General features: G+C 47.7%; 1 protein-coding gene across 4 annotated transcripts in view; it reads right to left on the bottom strand.

Moving 5' to 3' along the window:
• Positions 1–272: 272 nt before the first annotated feature.
• LOC309517219 (putative serine/threonine-protein kinase SBK3) overlaps positions 273–21,496 on the bottom strand; it is a 33,157-nt gene continuing 11,933 nt past the window's right edge. For 3 of the 4 annotated variants that reach the window (XM_082196355.1, XM_082196357.1, XM_082196354.1), the window contains 3 exons: positions 4,915–5,112; positions 2,577–2,779; positions 273–1,919 (listed from right to left, as the gene is read on the bottom strand). In XM_082196355.1, the coding sequence (XP_082052481.1) occupies positions 1,137–1,919; positions 2,577–2,779; positions 4,915–5,112 (1,184 nt within the window). In that variant the 3' untranslated portion in view covers positions 273–1,136. Of the gene's footprint in view, positions 1,920–2,576; positions 2,780–4,914; positions 5,113–17,052; positions 18,490–21,496 lie in introns of those variants that run through there. The other variant, XM_082196356.1, reaches the window with a different exon arrangement.

Raw genomic sequence — 21,496 nt, 5'->3', positions numbered from 1 at the left:
TTTGGAGTGGGATTTTAAAACTCTGTTCACCCCATACACATAGCCTAGAGGGATAAAGTGCAATTAATATATCCTCTCCTACCCACTAAAACCTATCCTATACTTCTCTCTGATCTTAATGCTAGCCATCACAGTGCTAAGGCTGGATATGAGCCTTCTGCTTGCTCTTTAAGATTAAAACTCAGCATTTCCCCACCCTAGGACTGGACTGAGGGGTGGGCATGTTGCCTTTTACTCTTAAATATCAGGTAGAGGGATAATCTCCAGAGCCTTCTGCTTGCTCTTTAAGATTAAAACTCAGCATTTCCCCACCCTAGGACTGGACTGAGGGGTGGGCATGTTGCCTTTTACTCTTAAATATCAGGTAGAGGGATAATCTCCAGTCTCAGCACTGTGGTGTTGAGCATTAAGATCAGGGAGAAATGATTCCTATGACTGCTCTCCAGATATCCCTTCTAAAGGGATGCCAGAGGGATCTTTTATCTCTCCATAGGTGGATATAAAGAGAAGGAAGAGGAATTTTATGCCTCAATCTGGAGATTTAAGTGCCCCATCTGCTCCTTAAAGAGCAGGCGAGATTTCCAAATCAGGTTGTGGACTTGAAGGCCTGGTGGTCCTGATCCGGCCTGTGAGTTAGCCATCCCTGTTTTAAAGGTACAGGAGCTGTGAGAAGCTGGAACAGAACTCTGCCTGTTCCTCATGGGCAGGCTGGTCCAGCGATCATATTTTATTTCTTTAAAATTGTCATAATTGTCTTAAAAATATCATGGTGAGATGATACAGAAAATTTTGGACTGCAACACCTTAATAATGACGTTGCCTAGATGCTCCACAAAAAGTAAGTGAACAAAGGAAGGCATCTCCAGCTAATCCAGCTAAAGAGGAAGCAACTGTTCTCTTCTCTAGTGATGTTCCTGCTATTGAAATAAAGGTTGTTCTGCTGATACCATTGCTACCCAACTACACACTATCTCTCTGGCAGTGAGTAGATCACCCATTACTGACTAGCTAGTTCTATCCAACCTGACCAATAGCAGAGATGGCATTATACTGAACAAACTACTGCTAAGTCTTATTTCCCTTACTTGGGTCTTTCAACTCATTTCAGCATGTTCATGGAAGAGGATTATCTAAAATCAGGGCTGGAGCCCAGGCTCAGTTAGCCATGAGGCTTCCTGTGGACTGGGATTGCTTCCGGGGCTATGACCATTCTGAATGGTGTGGGTTTTCTCACAGAGAATTAGCTCAGGCAGTATTTCCCCTGGACAATTCTCCTGAGATCTATTGCCCAGGTTAGTATTGCCCCCAATAGGGTCACTGAGGAAGGCACCTGAATCCATTGTATTCAGAGGTTCATCTTGAGGACTCTGTGTCCCTCCACAGCTGTCCACCCGCCAAGGCAGAGCTAAGTACTTGTGCACTTCAACAGCAGGACTGCGGCGGTTAGGGTCAATGGCCATTAGGCGGCGGAACAGACCCAAGAGATGGGTGGTAAAGCCTCTCCACAGGGCCGGAGCCTCCCCTGGCACCGTGCGGTTCTGCCAGATGCCAAATTCCTCAAACTGAGGGTCAGGGCTCATGGCCACATCCCAAGGGAAGCAACCTGTACAAATACAGAACAGTAGCACGCCAAAGGCCCAGACATCTAGACTGGGGTCTAGAGCCAAAGTCTCGGTGCCTTCCAAAAGGCACAATTCAGGTGGGGAGTAGGGCAGAGTGCCAGACATAGCAGCCACTTGTGTGCCTTCCACTCGTGTGAGGCCGAAGTCTCCCAGTTTCACCTGACGACACTCTTTGTCAAAAAGCATCACATTGTCCAGCTTTATGTCCCGGTGCACCAAGCCTTTGCCGTGCATGAAATCCAACGCCTCGGCCAGTTGGGCTGCACACCGCTTCACCTGTACCTCAGGAAGGCCCTCCTGTTGAGAAAGAGAAAAGAGAGCAGGGGGTAAAGATGAGCAGTACCTCTTGAAAAGGATTACCCTCCAGCCTCCATCTTTCAGAGGAATGGGACCAGTTTGGAAGCACCGTCGTTGAGTCAAGTGCAAATGGACCTTTCATTGAAAGAAGCTAACTGTAGATGTAATTGCCTGGCTAGTGGTACCTATGATGTCACCTAGACACCTCCCCCCCCCCAATCCTTAGAACAGTTTTGCTATATTATCATCAGCTGCTTAACACTGGAGCACTGAAGGCAAAGGATAAACATAAAAATGGGGAAAGGTACTGTGGCACTTAAAGAACAAAAAGGTGGCCAGTTGAACCAGCATTTAATTAATATGCTAGGCTGCAATGTTTCCCAAACTTGTGTCTCCCTAGCTAACAGGACCAGTGGTCAGGGATGGTGAAAACAGCTGGAGATCCAAGTTTTGACAACAATGTGCTAGGGTGTGTTTCAGCCATTCATATTAGAGCCAGGAGGAAGCTGGAGCTACACTGCAGGCTCACTCTGAGTTTTAGATTACAATTGCTTGCATGTTTAATCTTTCCCTATACACAAAATAAATCCTGCTTTCCCACCTGTGCTGAGACTCTCCCATTTGTAGGCCCCACAAAGTTTCCATCCCACTTCGTACCCCTGAATTCAGGATGGCACAAAGGTCACCAGCTGGTGCCAGCTCCTGTGCAAAGCCATAATGTGTAGATGTCTCAAAAGCAATGCCAGTGGTTCGGAGAAGGGCGCGGTGTGAGGAGAGGCAGAGAGCAATGCAGTATTCCCGCAGGAACTCGTGCCTCCCTGTCCGCTCCTTGGACATCAGCTTCAGAGCCATTGATGTTCCTGCAAACAACAACAAAATGTCAGCGGCTGGACATTAGTGGGTGCCTGGGTGCCACAGCACCAAAAGTAGTGCCCATGTCACACATAAATCTTCTGTTTAGTACTTGATACCTGCACGCGCCAGGCATTGTACCTCGAAAACGCAGTTCACACAGCGGCTAACCTGTAAGCCCTTAGAAGCTGATCATCCTTGGATTGGGAGAAGGAACACTCGGGTCAGAAGCTCTGGAGGGCAATTCAAACTTTGGCAACACACTTGTTTTCAGAAATTAACTGCTGCATACCATTGTCTCCCCAGCAGGGGGCACTGCTAAGTTAGTTTCAAATGGTGAGGAAGATCTTTCATCTGGGTAACAGAAAAAATAATCTGTCCCTAACCTGGGTTTGGGACTCGGATTGAATCTGTTGTTCAGTGCCATACTCTTCTACATTTATGTGCAAATGGTTACCTCCTTCCTTCTTATTCTTACAGCTGTGAGGCTGGCTAGCTTGCTACTTGGACTGCTGCAGGCACTTGGCATCGCCAACACAGCACCTGCTGGCTGGCAGCTGCCCACACTCCTGGGATGACACAGCTAATTAATTACAGGATTTAGTGAACTAGAAGAGGGCAGTGGGGCAGCTTGGGCTGAGCTGCAGCAGAGCCAGCTCCAGGCAGGTCTTAAGTCAAGCGTTAGCCCCAGGGCATGTTTGCAGTTCTAGAGGGTAGGTTCTCTTCAAGACTAGGGTCAATCTCAAGACAAGACCACACTCTAATCTGGTTAACATCCCATTTCCCGCAGGAACTTTTACTTATCGTGTTCCTGCTTTCCTCCATAGCAGCCCATGGAATTCTGTCCTACTCCTTCCCAACAAACCTTTAGCTTTCTAAAAGGACAAATTTTCCTGTGATACTACACCCCTCCCCTAATTCTCACTGGGAGTGAGGGGCAAAGAGAAGGACAGTTCTTTTGCATTGTCTGTGGCCCTTAATGGCTCAGTACTTCTTTCCACATTGTTCAGCCAATATGGTTTGCATAAACTAACCCATGTATTCCTTGTCTGGCACAGTTCTGCAGCTTGCATTTCCCCTTTGTATCCCAAATATTATCCAAATACTACGGTTTATTAGCTTCTAATATTCACTAACAGACTTTGGTACTCTGGTCCCCAGCTGTAACAGCACATTGCCTCCTGTGGGCTGGCGTGGCCCTTATGAACATCAGAAGAACCTGCTGTATTTGTCCAAAGGTCCATCGAGTTCAGCACTCTGTTCTCACAGATGCAACCAGATGCTCATAGGAAGCCCATTCAATAACATTATTCCCACTTGTGATTCACAGCAACTGATATTTAGAGGCATACTGACTCAGACAGTGGAGGCAGAAAATGGCTAGTAAACTAGATAAACTTCTGCTCCAACAATTTTTCTAATCCTCTTTTAAAGCCATTGAAATTGGTGGCCATCTTGACATTCTGTGGAAGTGAATTCTACAAGTTAACTATGTGCTGTGTGGAGAACTCTCTTTTGTCTGTCCTGAATCTTCCAACACCCAGCTTCATTGGATATCCCCAAGTTACAACATAATGAGACAGGGACAAAAATGTCCTTCCTCCACCCAGTGCATGAACTGTATACAGTTGTACTTTGGATGCCAATTGCCTTGGTACTCGGACGTTTTGGCTCCCGAACACCGCAAAACCTGGAACTGAGTGTTCCAGTTTGTGAATGTTCTTTGGTACCTGAATGTCCGATGGGGCTTCCGCAGCTTCCAATTGGCTGCAGGAGCTTCCTGCAGCCAATCAGAAGCTGCGCTTTGGTTTCCAAACATTTTGGAAATCAAATGGACTTCCAGAATGGATTCAGTTCGATTTCCAAGGTACATCTGTACACCTCTTATCATTTCCCCGCTTGTTCACTGAACGAAAAGGACTCAAATGTTATAGTCATTCGTCATACGGGAGTTGTTCCATCCTCTTGATCATTTTGGTTACCCTTTTCTGAACCTTTCCCAGGTGAGATGAACAGAATAGTACACTGTATTTCAAGTGGTCATGCTACAGATCTGTGTAACAGCATTACGGTATTGGCTGTTTGGTTATCAGTCACTTTCCTAATGATCCCTAGCATGGAATTTGCCTTTTCACACTCTCACCTCTCTCACGATGCTGGATGTGCAGAACATGTCCATAGGAGCCACTGCCTAGCTCCTTGGCTATGTCGTATTTCTCCTCTACTTCTAGCTGAGGTAAGCTGTCTGAGGTGATGCACATGAGCTGTTCTATGAGCTTCTCATTGTCTTCAATATCTTCCAGAGCCTCAGTTGAGGTGGTGTTCTGCTCATGAATAGAGCCTGTGGAGAGAAAGGAGGAATGATATTTTTTTTAAATTATCTGTAATCCACATGTAGTCTTCTAAATTCCATTGGAAGATGAAGAAAGTTTGTTTTCTCCTGCTCTGGAGGGTTGTAACCTGCACCAATGGCTGCAAGTTACAAGAAAGGAGAGTCAGACTAATCATTAGGAAGAACTTTCTAATAGTAAGAGCTGTTTGACAGTGGAACAAACTCCCTTGGAGGGTGGTGAACTCTCTACTGGAGGTTTTTAAGCAGAGGTTGGATGGCTACCTGTCATGGATGCTTTAGTTGAGATTCCTGCATCACGGGGTTGGACTTGATGACCCTTGGTGTTCCTTCCAGCTATACAATTCTATGACCCCATCCCATGATTCTATGAAGGCTGACCTCCAACATCAACAGCAGAGTAAGGGGAGAGGCCCCCTTTCCCCTCAGTTTGGCTGGGCTCATTTATTTATTTTTGCAAGAGCACAGAAGATGGGGAATCCTACACTTAATTACCGTATTTTTCACTCTATAGGACGCACTGGACCATAGCAGGGGGAGAACGGGGGGGGGGAATTCTCCCCCTCTCTGCTCAGCGCCCCTTCAGCAAAGCGGCAGGAGAAACGGAGCCCCTTCCATTTCTCCTCCTGCTTCACTGAAGGGGTGCTGCGCAGAGAGGGAAAACTGTGCAGCACCTCTCCAGCGAAGCGAAGCCTGGAGAGCAAGAGGGATCGGTGTGCACCGACCCCTCTCGCTCTCCAGGCTTCAGACGGCTATCCACAAGCCTTTGGAGCGCAGCGGGAACTCCTGCTGTGCTCCGAAGGCTTGTGGATAGCTGCCTGAAGCCCCCGGAGTGCAGCCTTTGAAGCCTCTGCAGAGCAGCAGGGTGAAGGCACCCTGCTGCCCTGCGGAGGCTTTGCGCAGCTAACCCCAAGCTAGAACAGCAAGATGGAGCACTGTGCAGCGCTCCGTCTCCCTGTTCTGGCTTTGGGCTTAGCCACGCATCCTGCATTCGCTCTATAGGAATATTCGCTCTTAATTTTTGGAGGGGAAAAAGTGCATCCTATAGAGCGAAAAATACGGTAACGTAGGTGAGAGACAACAGATGTCACAGTTGCCTGAGGTAAGAAACTGTTGAGGACTTTGACTTTGCTTTCTTTGGGGGGAAATGGCATCTGGTCTTGCTGTGAGATAAAAGAGGCGGTGGAGCAGCAGCAAGCTATGCATGCCACTTACCCATCATCAAATAAGAGGAAATGAACCACAAAAAAAGAGGTGAGGAGAGGACACATTTTCATAAGACGTGCATAAGTATGGCTGCAAATTTAGTGACAATCACTATTTATTTAAATAGACCGTAAAATACATCTCACCACAGCGAGGGAGAATGTGAACTGTATGTCTGGCTCCCTATCTGCTGTCCAGTGAGTGTTGATGGATAACTTTAATGCTCATGCTCGCTTATTTTTCTTTTTTAAACACAACTTGGCATGAACAGCCCTTCAAATCCTCCCCTGTGCAGTGCAGGACACAGGGCTCTCTTAAAGCTTAGGCTGAGGTTCTTCCTCCTGCCTTCTGTTCAAAAACTGAACACTTTATCCTGCACAGCCCAATGAGGGAAGGTTTTGGTGCAGTTGCCCCTGATTTTAATGAGGCGCAATTCAGGTTTGCTTCCTGAATCTCTTATTATCGAAGGATGGCACTCAGGAAAGTATGCACTTAGGAGAAGAGGCAGCGGACGGGGGGGGGGGGTTGTTAGATAACCAACGGGAGCAGGGAGCCAATATAGCAGCAGGCTGGGAACTGGAGCAGCGCCAGGCCAGAGGCATCCTTCCACCATCCCGCGCACCGCGGGAGGACATTCCCTACATGCCGCTTGCCTGTGTGTTAGCAGATGACTCTGCAGTTTGAGATCCCAGAAAGACTTTCTCAGGGAGTCAGAGCAGTGCCTAGGGAAAACTGGCCGGGGTGGGGGTGCTGTGTTGAATGCAAAGCTCTGTTGCTCTGGGACCGCAATAAGAAAGGTAAAAGCAGTGCTAGGTAATCTGACCCTTGTGTTATGGTCTTAAGCCCCCACCTTCCTCTGTGCTTTTTAGACAGCAGTAGGTATTCATTCGATTATGAATACGAAGCACACACACATTTAACATTTCCCCTTCCCAGCTGTTCTATACTTTACATCTGCTTTTGCATTCCTGATATGGTATAGAGCGAAAAAATAAACAAAAGGAGTTTGACTTGGAGGAGGAGGAGGAGGAGGAGGAGGAGGAGGGAGGGAGGGGGAATATTCTGAGCACATGCAATTTCACATTTGAAATTTACTTAAATAGCACCATCAAAACTACAGGGATAAAATGGAAGTTGCTTCTGCTGCCCCCTGATGAGAAAAACATGGGAACATAGGACCGTTCTGCTGTAGAAAAGGGTAATAACAAAATGAACACCTGGAGCAACGCTTACTACCATGTTTAAATGAACAGATTTACAAACTGCTAATTTTTAAGCTGAAAACAAATTTTGGTTTAAAATATTTACCAATGAGAATAATAAAAAGATTTAGTGGCCAGCATTAAGAGGTTGCGTGGCAATACTCCCCCCCCCCATTGTGAAATGAAGACACGGGACACAGTATTTTCGGTTAATGGGCATAAAAAAGGCCACAACTTTATTGATTACAGAATTGAAAGGTATTGGCTTTAGGCATTGGCTCCTATCGACTACCCGGCATGGTGACCGGGAGGGTTGTCCACAAACCGTGGGGGGTCCTGATGGAGTACGCCAACTAGGATCCCACGGGTGTCACCGCTCGGGGGCGTGCCGGCGGCCCTTACCTCCGTAGGTTTCGGACAAGGCAACGCCCCCCGGAGTCCTCTACCGGACTACCCCTTTTATTTGGGGGAAGGTGATGGCGCTTCCTTCCCCCCCCTCTCATTTGCGTATCAATTCCCCCTGCCAATGCCTAACCGCCAACACCGGGGAAGTTGTGACGTTTGCTACGAGGTAGGCGAAAAAACCAAAAGGCACGAAGTGGGCCAACTTGGAAAAATTCCTACCAGGCCCCTTGCGGCGACCAACCGAAGTCCATAGCAAGGCCAAGACTAGCTAAACCTACGGGTGGGTGGGATGGGAGAAAAAACCTCTCTGGGGTCCAGGTGGGAAGAGGGCGATCCCCGGGCGTGCCTGGCCTTAAATAGGCAAGGTCCCGCCTCCCCGGCCAGCCAATAGGCTGGCCGGTTCAGTGACACGCCCGGGGATTCCCTGTTCTCGCGCGGGGGAAGAGCCAGCCCCCGCGCGGGAGTGGGGGTGGAGCAAGCCCGCAACCCCATCTCCTTGAAGCCAGAAATGGCTTTGCGTGGCAATACTCCCCCCCCCCATTGTGAAATGAAGACACGGGACACAGTATTTTCGGTTAATGGGCATAAAAAAGGCCACAACTTTATTGATTACAGAATTGAAAGGTATTGGCTTTAGGCATTGGCTCCTATCGACTACCCGGCATGGTGACCGGGAGGGTTGTCCACAAACCGTGGGGGGTCCTGATGGAGTACGCCAACTAGGATCCCACGGGTGTCACCGCTCGGGGGCGTGCCGGCGGCCCTTACCTCCGTAGGTTTCGGACAAGGCAACGCCCCCCGGAGTCCTCTACCGGACTACCCCTTTTATTTGGGGGAAGGTGATGGCGCTTCCTTCCCCCCCTCTCATTTGCGTATCAATTCCCCCTGCCAATGCCTAACCGCCACTCGAGCAAAGCTCGCCGCCAATACCTTTTAAACCTGCAACCAATCCCTAATCCCTGCAATAATGTCCCCCAACCACAAGTCATTTCCCTCATTGGAAAGATGCACGCCATCACATCTGTAGAGGGCCTCGTTGCTGTGCTGGATGCTTGGGTGGTCAATGACGCACCCGCCCAGAGCCGCCACTCTACGCTGCACTGCCCGCTCTAAAACCTTTCGAGCTTTATTGACCCCAGCCGGGTTCGCACAGTCCCTCCAAGTCCTTCTTTCCAGCAGTGAGGACCACAAAATTGTGATGCTCGGGTAAGCCACCAACAGTTCAGCCAGATCGTCAAATATGTGCCATCTCAGGTCAATCGCCTTGCGATAAGCTAAATCATTCTCCCCCAGCTGGATAACTAGTGCATCTGGGGGGCCGTCCACGGCAGCTCTCGCCATCACCAGGGGCCTGAATTCGCTCCAGCGCATCCCCCTTCTTGACAACCACTTCAGCTCGACATAAGCAGGCAAGTTTAAGTTAGGCCCCAGCCCGGTAGTCCTGGCTCGAACATTGGCCCAATGTACAATGCTGTGGCCCACTAACCAGATGTGTATCTTTTGTGATTCTGTAAGGAAACAAATAAGGAGATCGAGGTCAGGTTTGTCACCATTCTAAACTTACTTTCTTAAGTAGGCCCTGTATGCATTGGACTTCCACCGACCCAGCTCTTTTATCCTCTCCAGCGAGAGACCAAGGTGCACTGCAGTAGTTGCAGCACCAATCCTGAATGAATGAGCGGCAAATTCCCCCGCGGGCAGGCCGCAGGCAGACAAAGCTTTGCGCATAACTCTAGTAAACTGGTGTCGCGCCAAGGGGGACCCGTCGGCATGGATTAGGAAGGGGCCCTGACCACTTGGTCTTAAGCATAGGAAACGGCGTGTATCCCTAACCGGGCAGGGCCCAGTACCTTGGGCAGCTGGTAAGCGCAGTAAGGCCCCCCTACCCTGTTGATCCGTCTTGGAGCTGCGCACCTGGACTAACAATTCACTAGCCGATAGGGTTATATCACTTATGTGGATGCCCCTCAAGCCGAGGGCGGCCCCGCCCTCGCAAACCACCTCCCCAACGCGGAGGGCCCCGAAGAAGGCTATGGAAAAGGCAGCTGAAAATAAGCGCGCTTCATACTTAGACCAGCAAATTTCGCGTAATTTTACGTGTATTTGAGCTAAAATATCATAAGTTATGGGCCTCCTCTTATCGGAGCAGGAAGGCTGGGCCCGACGCCAGCCCTCAAGGGTCTTCCGTACTATGAACTTGGCGCACGGGTCAGTGTCGAAAAAGCTTTTACAGAAATATGAAATCCCGGCGGACTGAATATTGAGGGTCCTGGGTGCCCGGCCCAATTCCTTCAGGTATGCCAAATAATGTAAGACCTCCCTCGTGGAGGGGATGGCCTTTTGGCTGACTTTAGATGATCTACTGCGAAATTTAAGGAAGTCAGCCCACGCTTTCTTGTAGGATCTCATAGTGGAGGGGGCAACTGCACCGAATACTCCCTTCAACACTTCCTGCTCCCAAGACTCCAGAGGTGTTCCGGGAAAGGCATCGATGACTGCTCCGCCTCCGGCGCTAACGAGCGGAAACGCTCCATCTGAAAGCGAGACAGAGCATCCGCAATATCGTTATTAATCCCGGGTACAAATTTGGCTGAGAAGTATATATTGTGCTCAAGACATTGGAGAATGAAGGACCGTAAAAGGTTCCCAACCCTAGGGGAACGGGCAGACTGCCTGGACAGAACCGCCACCACTGCCTGATTATCTGTGTTGAAGCAAACTCTGTGATTGCGGAATTGCTCGGTCCAAAGATGAACTGCCACCAAGATAGGGAAGAATTCCAGAAAGGTCATGTCCCGAGAAATGGGTTGACCCCGCCACTCTTCTGGCCACCTTTTTGCGCACCATTGCCCTCTGAAATAGACCCCAAAACCTAAGGACCCCGCAGCGTCCGATTGCACCTGGAACTCCGCGTTGAGTGTCATGGAATCCTGCCATAGTGATACACCGTTGTAATTTTCAAGGAATTGTAGCCAGATTTCCAGATCATTTTTGACCTCTTTGGGGAGGCGGACCCTATGCTGGGGTGCCCTTAGACCTGCCGACAATCTGGCTAGCCGTCCGCAAAAGGGCCTGCCCGGTGCCACCACCCTGCAAGCGAAATTCAGGTGGCCCAATAGGGATTGGATCTGCCTTAGTGTAACCTTCTTTAGGGGCAGAAGCTGCTGAATCACCTCCTTGAGAGCTAACAACTTTTCTTTGGGTAGTTTGGAAGTTTGGGCCACGGTATCCAATTCAATGCCTAAGTAAATTAAGGTGGTGGCGGGACCCTCGGTTTTTTCAGCAGCCAGGGGCACCCCAAGCTCATCTGCTAAAGCCATGAAGGCGTCCAAGAGCGCTGTGCATCGTGGTTTGTCCTCTGCCACCAAAATAAAATCATCGAGGTAATGAGACACGCCCGATGACCCTGTCCTGGCGCGAAGGGCCCAATCGAGAAAGGTACTGAAGGTCTCAAAGGCAGAGCAGGCCACGGAGCATCCCATGGGCATCGCTTTGTCGATGAAATATGCCCCCTTAAATCGGAAACCCAACCAACGGAAGTCAGCCGGGTGAACCGGGAGTAGGCGGAATGCGGACTCAATGTCGCATTTGGCAAGGAGTGCCCCAGGCCCAAATCTGCGGATCATTTTAACAGCCTGATCAAAGGAGGCGTATTTCACCGTGCAAAGCTCTTGAGGGATCGAATCGTTAACGGAGCTTCCCCTTGGGAATGAGAGATTGTGGATCATACGAAACTCCCCTGGGGCCTTCTTCGGCACTATACCCAACGGGGACACGTGAAGACCCTCTACTGGAGGTTCTGTGAAAGGACCTGCCACCCTGCCTGCGCTAATTTCCTTCGCAATCTTTTTTTGGGCTATTTCAGGCCTCTCCCTAACAGATTTTTGATTTTGGGGGTCCCCGGTGGTAGGGGGGGTGGACACTGGGATTCTAAATCCCAGGGAGAACCCCTCCCACAGGTACTGTGCAGCCTTCCGGTCGGGGTACAGGTCCAGTAAGGTCTTAAGGGGCTGGAGTTTGATGGGGGAGGCGGCTAAACCCAGGTAGTGGTTATTGACGGTTAGCAGGTCCCTGATGTGCGGATCCGGGGGCACCCCTATTGCTGCTGTGGGAGAACCCCCTACCCCCCCGAAAGGGCTGTTGCTTGTTCTTGAAGCAGGCCGAGGCGGGGTGGCTACCCCAACACCGCTCGCACTCGTGCAAATACTTACAGGAGGGGCGCGAACAAACGCCCCTGTTGTATTCCCAGCATTGTCGGCGGCGCTTCGTCTCTGTCTTACCCGCCTTGGAGGGCTCCAGGTTTCTCTTCTCGATGTATGGGTTGACTTCTTGGCCCCAGAAGTTAGGATCCGTTAGATCCCAGCGGGTAGAAGGCAGGAGAGAAGCGTTTCTACGGAAATACTCATCGTACGTCAGGGCCGCGTTTTCCCCCGCGAGGGCGTGAGCCCTCCTGACGTGGGCCAAATAGGCGACTAAATCCATCGCACGCATAGGATAGGCTGCGCACACAACTCCCATAAATACTTGGTACCCGTCCAGCCAGTTCTCAAAGGTGCGCTCCGCCCTCGGCGTCCTGTACCTTCGCTTACCATAAGAACGCCTCTTCTCCCCTTTTCCCGTAAGCTTGGTTGGAGGGAGAAGGGTGAACATGTCTACGTAGTCCCCATTGAGGATCTTATTCCTCTTCTTATGGGACAAGTGGAACCCCAGTATGAAATCGGTGGATTGATGGGTGGCAACTTTAACGTCCTCCACCAATGCCCCATTCCTCCAAGACAATACGCCATTAAAGGCCTTACGATGTGAATTGGCCCTCCTTTCGTGTGCCCAAAGTGGGAGCCCATGATTCTCCTCCCCTAAAACCCAGTAGCCATCCATGGGTCCCTCCCCATCCGAGTCAGATGATGACGTACCTGAGTCATCCTCGGTCTCTGATTGTCTACTTCTCTTCTTCTTAGAGGACGTGTGCTTCTTCTTAGACTTTCTCTTCCCGCCTTGCACCTCGTCGCTAGCCGCGTTCGCGGTTACCACCGGCTGGGGGGTGCTCGGCTCAACGTGTTCTTCTTCCAGCGCGGATTCCGCGCTGTCCTCCGTAGAGCTGTAGTGTGCCTGCTGTTCCTGGAAGACACTAGGAATCCCTGGCGTTTTTGAGCCGCGGCTCCCCCTGGTGCCCTTGGCCGTGGCCGCCCCCCTGCTAGCACCCTTGGCCGGTGCCTTACCTTTGCCCAAGCTGTTGGTTGGTTTCTTAGCGGTAGCCGACCGGGAGCGGGTATTAGGGCGACACACGCTCACTGTTTCCGCCTGGCTACTGCAGCCTGCAATAGCGGGGGTGTCCTGCTGGCTGGGAGGAGTGTCGGGTATGACTTCCTGCGAAGGTTCTGGTGCTGAGGGCACCGAACCGCCGTTAGACTTATATCTTTTGTAGAACGTTTCAAAGGCCACGAACAATTGGGCAAAATCTTGGAGGTTGCCAGGCAGGGCAGGCGATTGGGCGCCACTATTGCCTGCAGGAGGAGCTGGCGGATTGGCTGAAGTAGATGCCTGCTGGTCTCCTCCAGAAGCCATTACCACTGGATGGGAAACGACTCACTAAATAAACTGGCGAGATTTGCGGACTGTGCGAACTGTGAATGCTGTAGTATCCTGTTGCCAAGTACCGCTGTCAGTTCAGTATTCTCAACCCTGACTTAGCAGCTTACCGACTAAACTAGTTCAATAGCCTACTCACGTACCCCCGCCTCCTGGGTTTTATTTATTTATTTATTTATTTATTTATTTATTTATTTATTTATTATTTTTAAGTTATTATTGTATTTATTTATTTATTTATTATTATTATTATTATTATTTTATTTATTTATTCTAATTTCTTTATTTATTTCTTTTATTTAAATATCTGAATTATATTTATTATCTATCTATCTGTCTATTTGTTTATTTATTCCAGTGTAATGCAAACACTATTGTTGAAACCAAATGGAGAATCCTATGCTGCTCTGCAAACAAACTAATTCTTTTTTTTTTTTTTTAAATTATATATATGCTTGCTTGGGGCAAAACTACTAAGGCCGCACAGAACAAGGAGGTGTGTCAAAGCGGGTGGGGCTGCGATGGGAGATGACCAACCTAAAATGGCCTCCGAGGCTCGAGGCTTGACACGTGGCCCCTACCGATATGGCGGCCGCTGCTACAGAAGGTCACGTCAAAAGGACACACTCAAAATGGCCGCCGAGCTTTGGCACGTGGCCCTTGCCAGTATGTTGCCCGCTCCCAGACCGCGGCAGCCCGCAATAGAGGCAAAGCGGTAAATTAGCAGGCAATAGAAATCCTCCCCGCGGCAAAAGCTAGATTTAAGGCAGGGTAGACTAGAGCCGAAAACAACAAAAGGGGGCACCTAAAATGGCCGCCAGGAGAGTGTGGACCTCCCCAAAATGGCCGAAAAATAAGCTAGGAAAATGGACTATCACTGTTCCTGAAGGCAGGCCAAACAGTGAAGCGGACACCTAAAATGGCCGCCGGGGCTAGACACGTGGCCCCTACCAATATGGCGGCTGCAGCGGCACAGGAAATCCCGGCCCCCGGACCTGCTCAAAATTGCTGCCGAGCTTGTACGCGGACTGGCCGCAAGACCGACGATCCCTATCACTCAAGGAACGCTCCTCCCTCAGCCCTCACTCCAGCAGTCCCGGGCAGGGGGCTGCGGCGTCAACGCGCACGCGCCGCAGGCGGTAGCCTCAGAATCCCGGGAAACCAAAATAAATGCCGCGAACGCACAGCCGAGAACAACGGAAGGGTACGGTAAGCAGGGACCAGGCTTTAGGCGGCCGATGAGGAGGAGGGGAAGCGGCAGGCAGACCGTTAGCAGAGCGGAGGAGAACGGGAGGACAGATGATGGTCGTGGGACGCTGGGGAGCACAGGACAACAAAGGCAGGCAGGGAAAGACACTTGCAATTAAGGGGGTGAATGAACGAAAGCGGGGAGGAGACGACCCGGGGCGGCACAAAGGGAGGAATTCAGGAGCGGAAAGAGGCTGCCGGGTGTACTTTACCCCTCTTCCTTTCCTGGAGCAAGGGCGATGTCGGGTCCCGGTGGCGCCCTGTCCTCTGTGCCCGGTCCTGGATGACTTGTCCGGCGCACCGATCACCCTGCCTCTCTTCCGCTTTCCGGATTGGAGCGATGCAAAGGGAAAAAATTCCTGCGCAGCTGCTGGCGCCTCACGACCTGCTTGCCGGTACACCCCCGCAGCACCAGTGATTTCAGCTCAGGAAGAGACCGTGGTCTCCTCAGTGATTTAGCTCAGGCGGGGGCAAGCACACGCGGCAGCCGGTAGGGTCCTCAGCAGCTGAACGCAGAAGCGAAGGCCAAACGTCCCGACGAAAAGCTCTCCAACGCTCAAAGAAAACCTCTAGAAGAAAAAACCTCTCTGGGGTCCAGGTGGGAAGAGGGCGATCCCCGGGCGTGCCTGGCCTTAAATAGGCAAGGTCCCGCCTCCCCGGCCAGCCAATAGGCTGGCCGGTTCAGTGACACGCCCGGGGATTCCCTGTTCTCGCGCGGGGGAAGAGCCAGCCCCCGCGCGGGAGTGGGGGTGGAGCAAGCCCGCAACCCCATCTCCTTGAAGCCGGAAATGGCTTTTTCAACAGCTGGCTTTAAAACTGAAATTTGAGCATTTTGAAATTTCTAATCAGAATTCTGAAAGTTTAACGACATGCTAAACTTGCACACAAATTCAAATCAGCTTTAGAGTTTTGGTTTTTTGAATGAAATGTGTTTTTCCCCCACTATCCCACACAGTGGGAAGTTTCAGGGCTATATCTTACCTAGGTTTGGTTTTCTCTCACTGGAGACTATTATTTTCTAATACTTGGGCTCCCAGCAGCCTAAGATCCTTCTTATCCTCCCCCACAACTGTCATAGTTCAAAAGCTTTAAAATATTTTTCATTAGTTTTTGTGCCAATCTAAAGATTCAACACATTTTATGAATAGTGGCTTCTATTCAGTTTTTTTAAAAAAAAAAATGTACAAATTTTGCATATTAGCCGTTTATCTTTTGATTTTCAAAATTTTTCTTCAAAATAGTAAATTCAGTTCTTTCCTTTATTTATTTAGCAAAACTTATGTGTTGCTTAATCAACATATCTAACAGTTTCCATGAAATTATATAAAAAATGAATTAAAATAGCAATAAAAAAGACTTTAAAAACAGTAGACATAATAAAATTATTAAAATGTCAATAAAACCAGTTTCAGAAACAATTGTAAATAATAAAATTACGTCTGGGTAGACTTGCCTAAAAACAGTTTTTAGCAGACATTGAAAGCAGTACAAAGATGGCACCTGACCAATATTAATTTTCTGGGAGTTCTGGAGAATGGGTGCTGCCGCACTAAAATATTGATTTCTCATAGGTGAATAATAAATATTATGCGGTGTTTGTAAAGTGCCGGTTCCACAGTTAACATCATTAGAGTAAGCTCTTATAACCCCAAATCAAATATCTGCGGCTGAATCATCATTACCAAATATGTTTGAGTTAAATACAGGTGTTTTCCCCTAAGTTTAGAAGCTTTTACCTGCTTATATTTAAGACCTTTAAATAAGTTGCCTTTCCCTTGCCCCGCTAAAGCTCCTATCATGCTCACAGTTATTGCAGCTGTGCTTTTGCGGTCTCTGGGTGTCCCACTCCGCCAGTCATTTAGTTTGTTGATTTAAAATGTTTTCATCATTATTTCCCTTTTAAAAAGCTCAAGCAGCAAACAGAAGGTTAAAAATATAATAAAACATAATTACAAGATTACTAAATAAATAACACACACACACACACACGTTAAGTATGATAAGGGGCTAGTTTCCGATCCACCCTAAACCAGCAGGAATCATGAGCAAGCTGAGCGATTCAGGTTAGGAGTTTGAAAAGGTATGGCTTGCAAGGTAGTGGGCAAGGCCTCATTCTTTTAAAAAAAGCTGTCTATCATAATTTTAAACTTAAACGAAAAAAAATTTGGGCAACCAGGTGTTCTGGGTAGAAGCCTGGCCCCTCATTTCAGGGATGCTTCTCATGAGACCAAAGGCACACAAACAGCAGGCCCATTTTGGGGCCAGTGCACTAGATACTCACAGTTGTTGGTCATCATGAGATAGCAACTAGGAACAACGAGCACCTTTTAGAAAATAGAGGGGAGATTCATCAATCAGCGGGGTGAAGTGTTTTCTCCCCAGCTTTCTGGTGAATACGTTGTTTAGGAGGATAAACATGGGAGAGACAGCGGTGAGTCAGTTTGCATATTAGGCACCGTAAAACACATTGGCATGGGCATGCATCGCACAGGGATTTGCTGCTAACTCATCAACAGCCAAGAAACCATATATGGCATAGAAAACCCTCCCTTAAGTAATCACCTTATCCTTCACAGCCAAACTCTTCTTCATCTTCCAGTATACAATTCACTGTTGTTTTTGAAGCTATAGAGAAGTTGTTCATGGAGCAGTCTGGTGTGACTCATAGCAGAAAGATGGTGAACACAGCAGTTTAAACTGGATATGATGCATCCCATTGTGTGTATGTTTTTCGCTTCATTCACATGATGACATTCTCATTCAAGTGGCAGCCTGTGCTCCCCCACCCCCAATTTAATTTGGATTTTCTTGATCCACAGACAGTGTAGTAAGGGGGGGGGATGTTACCCAACTGGGGATGTACTGAAACTCTTTCTGTTGGCAGGATTGTTTTGGGTTGTTGTTGTTTTTTAAATGTTTTTGGCAATGCTTTGCTGGGTACCATCGATCACTGCACCGCCTACGATACAATATGATATCTTTATTGTCATTGTCCCATACGGAACAATGAAATTGAAAATTCTACATAAGACATTCAAAAACCCCTAAAAACTCTGAAACCCCCATTTTAAAATACAATATACCCCTATAGAGACTCCTTATACTGCGTTTAAAACCAGAATTGCATTTGGGTAGAAACTGTTTCTCAGGCGGCTAATCCTGGTCTTTATAACCCTGTACCTTCTTCCAGAAGGCAGAAGCTGAAAGAGATCATTCCCGGGGTGCGCACTATCCTGCGCTATCTCTGCAGCTTTCTTATGGCACCTGACAGCATAGATTTGATCTAAGGTGGGAAGAGTGCACCCAATTATTCTCTCTGCAGTCTTTACAATCCTGAACAGCATTATTTTTTCCCTGGTCGTGCAGCTCCCAAATCACACAGACCATAAGTTAATACACTCTCCACAGTACAATGGTAAATGCCATCTGAGAGATTGTTTTTCTGGAGGATTCTCAGAAAATATAACCTCTGCTGTGCTCTCTTCATAAGGTCTTTGCTGTTTTCTCCCCAGGTTAGGTCATCTCTCAACTCCATTCCCAGAAATCGAAACACCGAGACCTGTTCCATGCACTGGCTGAATATTCAATTTACATTTCCTAAAGTCCACAATCATCTCTTTTGTTTTCTTTAAAGTAAGGAGTAAGTTGTTTTTCCTGCACCACTCCCCCAACTGCTGATTGGTGCCTGAAAGCACTGAACAATTTGAACCCTAAGAATACAGCAGCAGCAACCTCTAATATTCAAATGCCAAAATACTCCTTCGGTGGGTGGCATACATTTTAAGCTATCATTAATGGAATGTTGTCGCAAAGAAGCATTGTAATTTTGCGGAAATTGATCTGTTATTAAATTCTAAAAACAGAAGGGACTCAAATTTCCTGGAAGTCATAATATATATGGGAATAAACCTGGGCTGTTAAAAAGTCATTAAAAGGCACTCTGGACATATTCAGATACACTTTTATTATTTCATATGTTCCTTGACAGAGCACTGCTACATTATTATGCACTGTTAGAAAGACAAGCAGGTTCCTTCTTTTTTCCTTCCGAGATCTGCTTCTCTTTGCCTTTGCCCTTCAAGTGACACATGTCCAGCCTCTAAATCAAATGGTGATGGTCTTTTCCTGTTCTCTGCCCTCTCTTGCCATGCTTCGGACTGTCTGTGTTCTGTGTTCCCCACCACTAGCCTCTCTTGCATATTTATCCTGTCAAGAACATTTTTTAAAAGCAGCTGAAAAAGTATTCCAGAAAGGGAATTCAGTCAACCAGGGCTTTGTAAATTTGGCCTTTGCTGCATACCTGAAGTACAGGTTTCCCTTGAAATGGATATAGGGAGAGATTATATTGCATATAATGCTTTCAGTGTACTTTTACACTGCTCAGATTATGTGTGTCTGTGCACAGCCATGGAATCCTGAGTCAAAAATTTTCCAAGCTAGGACCTCAGCTCTGGTAGTCCACATTGCAATCAATACCATAAAAATTGTAACTAGGGTAGCAACATTGTAAGTAGTGGCTAGAAAGCTAGGTGGCCTGAGGACATAAAATCTCCAGTCAGCATTAAAACTGACTGGGTGATCTTGGGTTGTCTTTCACTCTAAGTTGTGCTGTGTGATGGGTGCTTCACAACCAAGTACAGTACTGTGCCCTGAGCTACTCAGATAAGGGTAGGGGGGGGGAGGAAATAAACAAGCTGTAAGCCAGGAATTTGCTGAGAGCCTTTCTCTCACCTCTGAGCAGCCCATTCACACCTATAAATCAAGAAGGGAGTTCAGCTCGGCTTGAATACCCACCACCTCTGGTTTTAGAAGTTAAACCTTGCTTAGCTTTCTCTCTTTAAGAAACTGATAGTGATAGACAGTGCAGATCTCGATAGGGCACTAGCTTCAGTTTCACTCAGCAAACATGGTGCAGGAGGAGGGAAGGGAATGCCCTGCAGACCTGGGCAGGTGTTTGCTCTTTCCTTGTGAGAAATTGCTGATAGGGTATTGGGTGCCAGGTTGCCCTTGCACAGCGATATTAGAGCTCCTGCTGAGACAGAATCTCACACTCAGTGGGCCCGGCTCTGAAACCCACAGGGAAAATATATGGCCACTGGGGGGGGGGGGAGTGCAAGCAACCTGCCTGATAGGTCTGTAAATGATTCTGAAAAATCTATTGCCATGCATTGCTCTTTTTAATCCACCTTGCTTTTTAACCAAGTATTGGATCTGATCCAGGCTTACTATCATCCAGGACTCACCAGAACCTTGCCTGGTGTTTCAGTACCAAGGCTCACTGGAACACAAAACTAATAATAATGACTAGAATACCACTGAGTTGCACAGCATGCTTTCCCCTTCACCAATGAGCAAGTAGAACCAACCTTCCCACCACTGAAGTTAGGAGCTCTGACTTCTTCACACCGCTCAATAAACAAAGACTGCCCCAACCCTATAGGTAACACAGATGGTTGCCTAGGGCAGCAGTTTTCCAGGAGCAGTAGACTAACCAGAAAAAAATATTAAGAGGGAAGAGTCATAATTGCATCACATGTAATTTTTCCAGTTTGAGGTTCCCTTTCCCCTTCACAATTTAAGTCTGCTGGGACTTTCCACAGAAAAAATTGTAATGACTGGATAAACTCTTGTAGGGGGAACAAAATTTCTCTCCTCCATGGTTTCCTCAGCTGCAGCTCTTCTCTTTGATCCATTTGCGTAAACAGAGTAGAACCCTTGGAGAGGAAATATTCCTTCTTCTCTAGCATACTAGATGCTTGTGGCTTGGGCGAAGGTGTTCATAACAAAATGGAAAGATGCTAGAGGTTTGTGTTCATATTTTCTATCTGAAACAATCATTTTTAGAACAAATTTAAGGACTGTGCTAATTGGATTATAAATAGCATGGCTTTTTTCCACCATACACACAGACAGAAAAGACACACCCTTCCTTCAAGTCAAAGCAGTGAAAAAATGAGCAAGATAATTTTTATATTATAATATTTAACATTTTAATGAGAAGACTTTTTCATAGCTTGCTTCTTTCAAGGTTGGGATTACTGAGCTCTTTTTACCTTTTGCGTAGCCAGAGCTAAAGATCTACCTCTAAATATTTTGTGATTCTGTATTTAATTTTTGATTCTGTATTATAACTTCAGTAGCCCCTCCTTCCTTTGTTCAAAGAACAACAGGAGAGGCAGCTTGTGGTTCTTTGAACATGAAACTTCTCTTTTGCTCTGAACCTTTTTGTTCTTTAGCCTGAACAAGATATCGCTGTAATTAGAAAGCTCTCTTCAGTGTTTTTTAATAGCTTAGCCATTCCAAGATAAACATATCACCTCTCTTGCTTTATAGTTTCCCCTTCTACCATTGTTCCCTTTCAGCTTTCAGCTGTCTCAGGTCAAACGACTGGATAAATTACGCTTTAACCACTATGGCTAGTAGGTGTTGATAGATTTATCCTCTGTGAATATGTTCTAATCCACCTCCCATATCCCAATTATCTTTTTAGCTTTGACAACGTCCCACAGCAACAGGATTCTCCTCCCCTGCAATCTTCTCTTGTTGATGGAGTCTTCCATGCAATTTGACTTTTGCTTTTGGGTTTTTTTGGGGGGGTTTAAACATTCCATTGGGAGTAAATTTCAAAAAAACAATTCCATCCCCACTTCTCTGTCCTGTTGTGCTTAAGGCAGAAACTTAATGCCTAACTCCATGGATATACTTTTGCTTGGGCTTCTAAATAT

This window comes from Podarcis vaucheri, assembly GCF_965113315.1.
Source record: "Podarcis vaucheri genome assembly, chromosome: 13".
NCBI classification, from domain to species: Eukaryota; Metazoa; Chordata; class Lepidosauria; order Squamata; family Lacertidae; genus Podarcis; species Podarcis vaucheri.
The sequence above is the reverse complement of the archived record's forward strand: the minus strand, read 5'-3'. Positions and strand labels throughout refer to the sequence as shown.